General features: G+C 46.5%; 1 protein-coding gene across 6 annotated transcripts in view; it reads right to left on the reverse strand.

Moving 5' to 3' along the window:
* Ptpn3 (protein tyrosine phosphatase, non-receptor type 3) overlaps nt 1–12,657 on the reverse strand; it is a 118,892-nt gene that overhangs the window by 55,457 nt on the left and 50,778 nt on the right. For 5 of the 6 annotated variants that reach the window (XM_087549725.1, XM_087549724.1, XM_087549722.1 and 2 more), the window contains 4 exon segments: nt 11,771–11,823; nt 7,012–7,132; nt 5,780–5,867; nt 230–318 (listed from right to left, as the gene is read on the reverse strand). In XM_087549725.1, the coding sequence (XP_087405851.1) occupies nt 230–318; nt 5,780–5,867; nt 7,012–7,132; nt 11,771–11,823 (351 nt within the window). 6 annotated transcript variants of the gene reach the window in all.

Consider the following 12,657-nt stretch of genomic DNA (forward strand, 5'->3'; position numbering starts at 1 on the left):
AATGAAAACCAAAGGTGACTTTTCCAAGTGCCAAACATGGTTCAAACTCAGAGGTCAGAGCTTTCGACTTGGAGGACTAAGGAGTGGAGGTTTGGGGAGGGGAGAGGGGGGAGCGCGGTGGAGCTCTAGCCATTCTTCAGAAATAAAAGTTTAAAATTAGAGCTAGCATTACTTTTGCTCGGCGTATTTTTATAGCATGATTCAGACAATATGAAGTGTCTGCACTTACCAAGGGTAGAAACTTGTGCAGATGTATTTTCGGTACACTGCGATGCCTGCAGACGCAATTCCGATCATTAGATCTAAATTGTGTAGATCCTGGTGGGGGGAAACAAAGGGTCCAGGTTCACAGTGTGTTAGTCTGCTAACTTTAAAGCACCCACACTTTTATAAATAGCAGTTCACGTCCGCTCAAGAGGGGGAATGCCACTGAACAGAGGAAAAATCCTCACTTAGCAGCCACTTACGAATAAGTAGTTGGTACCCAATTCTTCTAAAGGGAACACATACACAGCACATCATGAACACACACACACACACACACACACACACACACACACGCACACACACACAGCACATCATGAACACACAGACACAGAGAACACATCATGAACACACAGACACACACAGCACATCATGAACACACACAGCACATCATGAATACACACACACAATACCTGGTTCAGGAAGTTACCAGATACGATTATGTACTCCACAAAGTCACACATAAACACTCCTGAACTTTCAACCATCAGCTTTTGGGAGCCACAAGAGACTCAAACAGGCCCCTTCCCCATACAGTTCCGTACAAATCTCAATTTCAATTACTGAAAAAGCTTTAGCTATTACGAAATGATAAAGAAAAACTACACATGGTAGATGCAACTCTAAATCCAATTAAGAAACAAATGTTACTTATGAATCCAATGGAATTACCCTGGCTAAGGGCTTGTGTGCTTGGCACTGCCATCTATTATACAGACACAGAAGGAAAACAGAATTAAAGCTGTTTTAAATCCACTCAAGTATAAGCAAATGGCAGTTAAAGAGGCGGAGTTCCTTCCTTGAGTCGAATATAATTTCTGTTTCCAATCAGATGTCATTAAGTACAAACGTTGGACAGGGACAGTTACGAGTGGGTGTGAACTGCTGGCCTTCCAATCCCAGCCTGTGGGGCTTAGGTGCCTTCGCTTGCCTGTTTTGCATTATATAAACTTTGGGACCCCCCTCAGAGGTTCATATCAGGCTGGAAGTACAGAATAGAAGAACCCAGATCAGATCTGTGAATATGGATTGGCACTCGGCAGGTGTAACAAACGCTCACTTTCTGCTGGGGCTAGGCCCTCACTTATGAGCAACAAAAGAACAAGGGGAGGTACAGAGACTGGACAGAGAGATGGTGTTGACACAGTGGAAGTCCTGAGTATTCGCACTAGGTACCGGGCTAAAAGCCCACACGTAGGCAAAGCCAGCCAGAATGAGCAGTGAAGAAAAAGGCAGCCGCAAGCACTCACCACAGTATAGGAAGAATGGATCGGCCAATGGCATTGCGAGAATGGCTTGGTGGGCTGGGACTCAATCCTGTCAGGCATTCTATTGTCTTTCAGTGGGCACCTTTCCTCCAGTTAACTAGTTTATTCCAGTTAGCTACTTCCTAAATCCTCACATCAGCCCCAGATGCAGGAAGAACAGATCATGTGACCCACTCTGGCCACCATGCTCTAAGCATTAGTGACATGATTCTTTTTCTTGGAAGCACTGAAAAGCTGTGTGCCACCTTCGAACTTCTGACAATAAGCAAGTCACATGGGAAAAGCATGAAGCTATGTATGGAGAAGGAGCCAAGACTGGATGGGGAGTTACTGGGTGGTAAGAGCTACCTGAAGAGAAGTCTGGACCCAAGCACATTCCAGAACTCTACTGAAAAGTATTCTGTGTGGTACCAAGCTACTCGGATGCAGGAGTGTCCATTCAGTACCGCCAGGTGTAAGGCAATACTCTAACGACTGGAGGGACTGAGGTTAGATCTCAGCGGATCATCTGCCTCCAATCCCGGAATGGCTCTGTGTATTTTAAACTAGGTTTATCCATTTTATTTTCTGTGCAAATGTTAGGCGTGCATGTATGTAAGTGGACCCTGTTTGTGCTTGGTGTCCTCAGAGGTCGGAGGAAGGCCTTGGATCCTTGGAAGTAGAGTTACGGATGATTATAAGCTACCATGTGGGTGTTGGGAAACAGTGGTCTTCTACAAGAGCAATGAGTACTTTTTTTTTTCTTCTTTTTTTCAGAGCTGAGGACTGAACCCAGGGCCTTGCGCTTGCTAGGCAAGCGCTCTACCACTGAGCTAAATCCCCAACCCCAATGAGTACTTTTAACCACCAAGTGATTTCTTTTTTCTTTTGAGATAGGGTCTTCAGATGTATGCAGACTGGCCTAGAACTCATAAAGTAGCCCAGATTGGCTCCACCTTATTACATTCCTCCTGCCTCACTCAACCTCCCAAGAACTGGTACGCACACAGTCTGCTAGCCTGAGGGGTTCATTTCCCTGATAGCTGAGGGTCGAGAAGGTTAACTCTGGTGTTGACAGAAACTCCTATTCTGCCACTGACTAGGTTCTCGGAAATATTCTATCAAGGGGAAAAAACTTGAAAAGGGGCCAAAACTTACCAGTTACATTCCAAAGCTGTCAATGTACAAGAGCCAATATATTTCCCCCCTTTTATGACCCATGTTAGAGAGGTCAAGGGACAGAAGACAAAGAAGTTCGAATGTTTCTATAAGCTTCAAACACAGTGTGTAGATTTTTATTTATTTTTTTATTTTTGGTTTTTCAGGACAGGGCTTTCTCTGTGTGACCTTGACTGTCCTGGAACTCACTCTATACCAGGATGGCCTCCAGTTCTGCCTCTGCCTCTAGAGTGCTGGGATTAAAGGCACATACCAGCACTGCCTGGCAGTGTAGATTTTTAAACAGGTTAAAAAAAAAAAGGCTTGGATCATTTAATCATTTTCCATAGGCTTCATCTGTAATTGGAGATGATTAAGAATACCAATTTGGGAAGGTTTCTACGATCCTAAAATGAGATCGAGGGTCTCCTAGGAAAACACCTGGAACAAAGACTAGCCTCTAGCTGGCGTTTAATTAATATGTGTGTGTCTCTGTGTGTGTGTGTGTGTGTGTGTGTGTGTGTGTGTGTGTGTGTTACCGCATGTGCTCTCGCAGGCCCACGTGTGGATTTTGTGAGTATGGAGGCCAGAAGTTCATTACAAAGGGAAGCTAGTCTATTGTGGCCCAGGGGTCTCCTGTCTCCACAGATCACCAGGCCTGGCTTTTTACATGGGTTCTGAGTTCAAGCTCAGGTCCACCTGCTTTTCCAACAAGAACTTTATGAAGTGAGCTCTCTCCCCAGCCCAGTAACCGTTTCTTTGTGGGTGCAATGGAGGCCAATGACAGGCAGATGTTAGGGTGTCAGCACTAAAATGTTGAACATGATGAGTCAGTGTGGTGGTTTGAATGAGAATGGACCTCGTGTTTGTTTGTTTTGAGACAATGTCTGTCAATGGAGTCCTGGAACTCGCTGTTTAGAACAGGTTGGCCTCAAACTCACAAGAGATCCTCCTGTATTCCGAGTGCTGGGATTAAATCAGTCACTACCATGTCCTGCCCAGGTTTATATATTTAAATGCCTGGTCCCCAGTTGGTAGAACTGTTTTGGAAGGATTAGGAGGCGGGGCCTTGTTGGAGGAGGTGTGTCACTGGGGCAGGGCATGCTTTCAGGTTTCAAAAGACCTGTACCATTCCCAGTTAGCTCTCACATACTCTTTGCCTCTTGCTTGCTGATCAAGATGTGGCTCTCAGCCACCGCCCCAGAGCCATACCTGACTGCAGCCATGCTCCCTACTGAACTCTTAACTCTCTGGAACCATGAGTTACAACAAATGTTTTCTTTTATAAGGCCTTGGCCATGGTTGTGTCTTTACAGCAATACATGTGACTAAGACAGCCAGTGCTGAGCCCATGTACTGACCACCTAGGTGCTCAGTGACTAAGTGATAATCCCCAGGGTGACGGAACTATTGGAAGAAACGGTCTACCCAGACACAGAAATTTGCACAGCAGATGACATGTGTTGGTCTTCTAAACTAAGCACAATGTAAAATATTTATCAGTCTTTTATCAGTCTCACAATCACACCGCCATAATTTCTTCTATTAAACTTGAAGAGGACTGGGGAGCTGGCTCAGGCAGTGACTGCTTGCTGTGTAAACATGAAGGTCAGGGTTCCAATCCCTAGCCTCCGGGCATGGTCTTGCATGACTGTATCCCAGCACTTAAGTGGAGACATGTGTGGGTCCTGGGAGCTTACTGGGCAGCCAATCAGCGAGTATCAAGTTCAGTGATCAATGTTGTTTTAAAAGATGAAGGTGGAGAGTGACCAACCCCTGGCCTCCACAGGCACGTGCTTACCCTGCATCTAACTGTACCAACATATATGCGCGCACACACACACACACACGCACACACACGCAGTACACACATGCACATACACACACACACACACGCAGTACACACACACACACGCACACACGCAGTACACACATGCACACCATACACACACGCACACACACACGCAGTACACACATGCACATACACACACACACACGCACACACGCAGTACACACACACACACGCAGTACACACATGCACATACACACACACGCACCCACACACACACGCAGTACACACATGCACATACACACACACACGCAGTACACACACACGCACACACGCAGTACACACATGCACACCATACACACACGCACACACACACGCAGTACACACATGCACATACACACACAAACATGTACATGTTACTGTATTTGAGTAACCAGCTCTAATCTGAGTACTGCTTAAGTTGTAGTAGAAACCTTGGCTCAGCAAATTGCCACTTAAAAACGTATTTCTAAAGTCATGTAAGAAGAGGGAGTATTGGAGGGGAAGAATCCGGTCGGTCATGGGGAGGACAGGGGAGGGTGACAATGGGTTAAGCATGAACAAAATACAATGATATGCATCCAACGAAATGAACACCTCCCCCCTTTGTGACGAGGGCACCCACTGGCCTCTGTCTCAGTGTGGCTGAGGACGACCTTGAACTCCTGATCCTCATGCCTCTCTCTCCTGGATGCTGGGATCATGATACACGCCAGCACGCCCAACCCATGTGGTGTGGGAATCGAACCCAGAATGCTAAACATGCACTCTGCAGTCAAGAGGCACCCTCAGCCTCAAGCCCATCATTCTGGATATTTACTTCAAGAAAAAATTTTAAAAGACAGAAAAAACCTAGATTTTTTCCCACTGAAAGCTTGCAAGCCTCCTACGCACTGAAGTGTGGGAAAAACATCAACCCAATAGCCAATAAGAAAGACCCGGATAAGCTGGAGAAACTTCCCAAGTATCTATCTTTACAAAATAATTTTTGGATTTGTTTTATTATTTTGTGTGCATGAGTGGTTCTGCCTGCATGCACGTCTGTGCACCACATACATGCCTGGTGCCCAACGAGGTTTCGAACCCCATGTGAGTTCTGGAAATCAAGTCCCAGCCCTCTCAAGAACAATCGCCTTTACGCCCTGAGCCAGCTCTCTAGCCCCTAAGTCTCTTTTAAAAGATCTTGTTTGTGATAACAGGAGGGAAACAATTCCCCAAGGGAGTTTTCAAACGTACATAATTAAAAAATAATACAACGGTTTCTGAGCTAAAGGGTACATACTCTGCCTCCATGAAGCTCCACTCCGTAGAAGTCAAGGGTTCGAGCTATGTTGATGTAGCAAGATTCGGCTTCTGACTGCTTTAGCCCACTGCAGAAGAAAAGAGAAGATGCAAAACTCACCCAGTAGGTGGAGAATATAACCTACATATTAAAAATACCTGGAAAACGTTGTAATGGCCCTCTGTAAGTTATTAACAGTTCCTAAGTGCCTTGGGCCAGTCCCCGTAAGCACTCAGGCTTTCAATCCTAATGAAGCAGGTTTTGTTTCTTGTCCACAGAACCGGACCTCCTCTGGATCCCTCTGTTTTTTGACTGACACCCTCCCCACTTAGTGGGCTCCCCGGGAGGTCAGTGAGAACTGCCTATCCCCTTTCAAGATGCCTGCCCTCTCGTCATGCCATGGAGCTCGATTAATAGGTAATCTCTGATCATTCTGCCTGTCAAGCCTCTCAACAGTGGCCACACGCTTCAAACGCCAGTGGCCCTGTGCTATTTTAGGATGCTGACTTCTGTCCCAGGAGCAATTCCGGGAGAAAGGGCTGGCGGCGCCCTCTGAGAAGGTACGCCGCTAGCTTGCCCTTTGTTTTTATGGCCCTTCCCAAGAAATGAGATGTCTCTGGAGGGCTGGCCTGGGTCGGCGTGGTTCTCATTTAATGGGAACAGAACAGCTGCCGCCACAGTAACACTGAGTCACGTGAGGAGTGGGAAGAAGAGGCTAGGAGTGGGAAGTAGTATTTGGACGAGGCAAGGCTTGTCCCAAGGCGACTCCCTATGTGGAAGGAGAGCAGTCTCAATCCAGGACCACCCACCCCCATCAGCTCTCCCGTCTCTCCCTCAAAGACACGGGAGGGAATGGCTTATTTTATTACATGGGGTAAATGCTGAAAGGCATGCCTGGTTCAATCAGCTTGGAGGCCAATCAATCAGACTGAAAACGGGCATCTCCTTGAGGAACTAACCAAGGTCAATGCCATCCCAGCTAACGCATGCGCGCACGCGCGCGCGCACACACACACACACACACACACACACACACACACACACACACGCAAGCGATGTTAAATATACATTGGCCGCCATCCCTCCTGGTTAAACATACAGAAAACCACAGGAAGGCAAGGGGGACATCAAACACAAAGTAGGTAGGTTATCTATAATGCCCAACCTGAGTTCCTAAGCCCCGGACCCACCAGTCCCCGCTCCTCCCCACCCCCGACCCCCAGTCCCCGCACCTGTGCTGTTCGTGGAGTGACTCCACCTTGCTTAGAAAGTCATCATTTTGATCTGGTATGAACTGGCTGTCGGCAAGATAGCCTGGATGATGTATGGAAGAATTAAAGTCTCCGATATGAGCTATTAAGATACAATGAGGGAAAAATCATGATTAGCCTCGCCCCTACAGTATGGTCCTTATCAACAAGCATCGATAACATCACAAGAGATACCACTGTGGGAACAGGTCTGATAAGCTCTGCACCACACAGCTCCTTATTAGCTTCCAATTCCATGCTTCTAATATGAACCTCTGCTTAGGGCTAAATTCCACCTAAGCGCAGGGGTGTGGCAGGTGAGGGGTGGAGGTGGTTAAACTCAAAATAGTGTGCTTTAAAAACTATCCCTGGGATGCTCTTACAAGGTGCCCAGTGAGGATGCATTAATGTATCTTCATCAGGGTTCATGTTAGAGGAAGAAAATGAGACCCAGAGAGAAGGGACCCTAACCCAGGCTATTTTCAGTAAAGACCTAGGTGAGAGGAATCTATGTTAGCACCCTATCTCCCGTCTGTCCGTCTGTAAGCTGCTGAGCCTTCTCTTGATATCCAGAAGGGCCAGCAAGGTGCTGCAAATGTTTTTCCTAAGCCTAAAGGCTGAAAGTTCTTTAATTTTCCTGTTGGTTTCGACAACTCCAGGAGAGCCTTCTGAATCGTTTCTTTGCTCATCTATCCTGTTAGCTAGTCACCATACTCACCCAGCTCCCTTCATCAGGAATACACTGTAAGCTTCTTGCTTTGGCTAAGTCACTGACAAACATTTTGATCAATGTGAGAGCAGCAAACCTTCCCCTCGGGGCCATTTTTCACTTGAAATTTTAGGCTGCTACCCTGCACAGAGCTCTGGGATAACCACTAGGGGGAAACAGTTAACAGCTACAGCCATACACATTTGCAAGAGCCTTGGGGGTGGGATGGGGGCTGCCAACGGTGTCAGTGATGTCACTGGAGGGCTTGAGCAAATGCTCCTCATAGCCCACAGAGCATGGGTGATTCTTTATAAACAGACAAGAAGACAGAACAAAAGGTAGGTACCCGCATCCCTGCAGTCTCAGCACAGGGCCTGCCTGTCGTATCTGTCTGCTGAACACATGCCCCAAGTTTGAGATCCCAGGTACCTATGTCTCAAGCAATCGATCAATCTGGCTGGTGGGCGAGACCTCCATTACTATTCTTCTAACTCTAACTTCATCTTGGAGCTTCTTCTTGGGGCTCGCTTCTCTGATACTTTTCGAGACTCCCTTCCCCTCCCCAAGCAGGAGAGGGCACACACTGTGCTCTTTCTCATCCCCGGTAGCTGCAGAGCTCCCTTCAGACTGAGGCTGGTACACAGCCTGCTTGTGGCAGAGGCTTGGGAAACAGAGTACCTACCTATTCCCCAAACCTTTTTTGTGTGCCTCGTAAGCCCCTGACTAGCTAGCAGCAATCTTCAGCCACTGGGCTGGAAGTATTTTCTCTCTCGAACATTGTACTTCTTTTTTTTTTTTTTGAATATTTATTTATTTTATGTATGTGAGTACACTGTCTCTGTCTTCAGACACACCAGAAGAGGGCATCAGATCTCATTACAGATGGTTGTAAGCCACCATGTGGTTGCTGGGAATTGAACTCAGGACCTCTGGAAGAGCAGTCAGTGCTCTTAACCGCTGAGCCATCTCTCCAGCCCCGGAACATTGTACTTCTTGACAAAATGTTATCAGACAAAATGTACCTAGTACACCTTCTGAGCCACTAATTTTATATCTGAGAATTAGTCTTATAAGAAATTTGCAGAGCATGCAAATACATGTATATTTATTTATCCAGGCTAGAGGAATACAAAGAGCTTAGACTTCAAACGGTCTGCCTGGTGACCTGTGATTTATTAGTATGACAGTAATGTTGGGTTTCCAGCCTCAGTCAGTTTCTACCTTTCAGTTCTGGGACTGTCTTCAGTCGCTCTTTTACCAATCTTCCACATTGGGAAGCCCAATGGCGGAAGCCTGGAACAGGATGTCTTAAGTGTAGGCCTTTAACTTTTCTCTAATTATAGCTTATTGCTTATCAAGACCAATTTTTACGTTTACTTTTTATTCTCTGTGGTATGTGTGGGGGTCAGACGACCACTTTCAGGAGTCAGTTCTCTCCTTTTACTGAGGGTTTCTTGACTGGCTTCAGGCTGGCAGGCTTTGCTGGCTGCGAGCGCTTTGACACAAGGAATCAACGTTCCCACCTTATACATGACTTAACACAGTTTTCTTCTGGACGGACATGGAAAGACACCGAGGGTTAAGATTACGATAAGAGTGCTTCCTACAGTGGTTCCTGTTCTCTCCTCTGCAGCCCTACAAAGTAGAACAGGGACTTCTGGTCCTGCTCGCCACACGAGGCCTGGAAGGTTGAGCCACGTAGATGAGAGGAAAAGCTAAGACCCAGAGGACGTGGCTTCCATCCCTGTTCTCACTGACTCAGTCAGCGTAGGTTTCAGTATTAAGGGATTTTTGGCTATAGGCCACCTTCAAGCGCACTGTTTAATCTGAAGCAGCCATGTTGCGTAAGTACCAGACGCCTCCTCTCACACACAGGTGGGAAGCCTGAGGCTTATCCAGGTGATATACAAGGACAAACGAACAGGGCGAGGTTAAACTGAGCACAGTTCTCTCCGTCCTCAAGTTCTTTCTTGCCAATCATCAGCCGAAATGCTCCAGCAGTGAACATCCAGCCTTGGCTTCAGTGTGGGAAGGTCCCTGCTTGTCACTCCCGGGAGTCACAAATCTAGAGATTGCAGAGGACACGCTGACTCTGGCTGTGTGTTATAGATCACTGCCCTGTGTCATGACATGGTAGACACCATCTTAATCATAGTAGCTGTGACTAGAGTCCCAGAGGCTTTCCCGCCTAGAAGGAGTAAGGTGAACTATCTGTCAGCCCTTCACTTGAGATTCCAGACGCTCATTCTCTCCAGCCCCCGCTCTTCCTGGTCTCAAAAGGCGCTGAACTCAGTACACAGTACGTGCAATGTTAGCTGAAGGGGTGGCTATCTGTGCAGAGGTCATCCATGTTGGGTGGGACTCTGGTGATGAAGCTCTTTCTGAAGCCGGTCACAGTCCTTTAACATATAAACCTAGCAGTTCACTAAGCTGGACTTGGATGGAATAGTTTCTTTGGTCTGTTGTTGGTGTCCTATCTCCTGGTCCAGTCTTCCCAGTGGATGCAACATGCTGGCCTGTCCCAGAGAACAACCTCTTCTGAGTTTTTTGTTATGAGAAGAGGAGGCTGGTAGGATGGGGTTGAGGCTGAGTGTGTCTTACCAGTGAGGAGGCTTGCTGTATGCTCAATATCATGGGATCACCTCCAACATCCTCCTTCCTCGACTCTCTGGTTCCATGTAATAGGCAGGTAAGCTGTGGGCCCACCAGGCTAGTTCTTCACCCCTTGTTTCTGTCCTCGTTGCTCAGGGGAGTATACCCAGGCCTCCTCAGGAACCCAAGTGTGTGTGTGTGTGTGTGTGTGTGTGTGTGTGTTTGTGTGTGTGTGTGTGTATCTGTCTGTCTGTCTTTTCTTCCTTCCTTCCTTTCCACTATGCTTCTGAGGCCACAGTGAGATGGGTAATTTGGCCTGCATCTGCTCTGAGACCTTGCTCTCTTAGCTTCCTGCCATGCTGTGGGCTGAGGCTTCTGGGAAGGCAGAGGGAACTCTTTCGCCTTACACTAAGCTATATGACTCTATACAACCAACAGGGCACTCTGGGCAGGCGCCGCAAAGCTAATGAAAGGCCAAGTGGCATTTCACCTCACACAGGATCTGACACCAAGTGTGCTTGGTGAAATTTTGCTGACAGGATGAAGAGATTCCTTCTGTAGTTTAAAAAAAGCCTTGGTTGGAAAACCCTACCTGGACTTTCTACCCAGCATGGCACCTGTAGTTAAGTGTGGCTTGTTCAACTGGAAAAGAGTGGAAATTGCAAAAGCAAGACTGGATCTCAAAGATTCAGTTAAAAAGCAAAGGAAAACAAAACAGAACAACACCCCCTCCATAAGCTCATTCATTCTTATGATGACTATATATTAAAATAATATTTAAATGGGCTAAATAAAACCTTCAAATTAATTATATATAATATAATAAATGTTATATAAATATTATATATTTTTTTAAAAAAATTTTAAAAGAGGGTCTCATGTAATCCAGGCCGACCTTATGGAGCTGAGGATGGCTTTGAACTTGTGATCTTCCTGCCTCTGAAGGCTCAGAGACCACTGTCTAACCCGTTAGCTACAATAAAGCTCTGAATATAAATTTGTAAGCTCTCAGTAGCATTTTAGATAGAAATCAAGCAAGCAGCAGAAGTGCCTTCCAGCAAATTCCTTAACCTAGCCAGGTCTTGGTTTCCATGTTCAGAGGAGGCAAGGGATATAAATATTGTTCCACCGGAGTTTGTACAGAGACCAGATCCAAATACCTGGGCAGAGGCTCTGGAAAAAGCTGGTTGTAGCTGTCTGCTGTTTCATAGCTCCCTGGAGGGGGAAATACCACACCATTCCTTCCCCCCGGCACCAATGTCCATCTGATATCCCCAAGCAAGAGAAGAGTGTGGCTCAGGTTAAAAGTTTTACTATTAAGACAGCAAGAGATATACCCCATCCCAGCAACCTGGGTTAAAGACTTCCTCAGCGAGCAGCCAGTGATATGCTGGCTCAAACAAGCCAGCCACCACCTAGTCAACCTCCCTCAAGACTTACATTGCACTGCATAGGATGCTAGAACCACCGCTGAGTTGAGAGGGCAGGTTAACCTGTCAGGAGAAAGAAGGATTAGCTAAGTCAGAAGAACCACAGACACTCACAAACCACAGACAGCCTGTGGCTTTCTGTTCTCCATTAACTGTTAATGAGCTACGTGAATGAATCTTAAAGGCAACTCCAATACAAATCAATCCCGAGTGGTACAGGGAATACAGAAAAAGAGGTTTTTTTTGTGATAAGAACTGTAACTTTTGGATTAAAATGATAAGTTCACAAATACCAGGAAGCTAATGGTCTGGCATTGAATAGCACGCCTACATTGAAAGAGAAGAACTGAGAAAATAGGATCTGAGATAAGTCTGAAGCCTTCTTATCTTTCTAATAAAGACCTGAGACTTTCTGTATGGCTGTGACTACCTCCAAGAGACTCAGGGCTCTTAGGTCCCTCCTTCCTGGAATGGTGATATCTTATAAAATGGAAAAATGGGGGTGGGGGGAATTCTGTATTTTAACATTTGTAATTCTGTAATTAAATTACTTAATTCACTAACTACTGACTGTTCCTACACCCACGGACCTTGCAGAGGTTGACAGGTTTCTACTCCCTCCCTGTCATCCATTAGAAATCCACACACAAACTTGGCCAGGATTTGTTCTCATTGCCAGCTAACCTTGGTCCTCCCAAATGCCTGTTCTCCGTGACACGACCTGTCTTTATTGCTCTCTTTTCCCCAGTCGAACCTGACTCTGTGTTATTATCAGACCCAGAGCCCGGGCCACTGCTGAATGCAAGAACAGGCTGGAAAAGGCCGGGGGCAGCGACTGGGAAAGAGCCATCCTTTCCAGCAACACTGAGACAGGAAGATTTTAAAAGCATCCTCCAG

Source organism: Rattus norvegicus, chromosome 5 (assembly GCF_021556685.1).
Source record: "Rattus norvegicus strain SHRSP/BbbUtx chromosome 5, alternate assembly SHRSP_T2T, whole genome shotgun sequence".
NCBI lineage: Eukaryota > Metazoa > Chordata > Mammalia > Rodentia > Muridae > Rattus > Rattus norvegicus.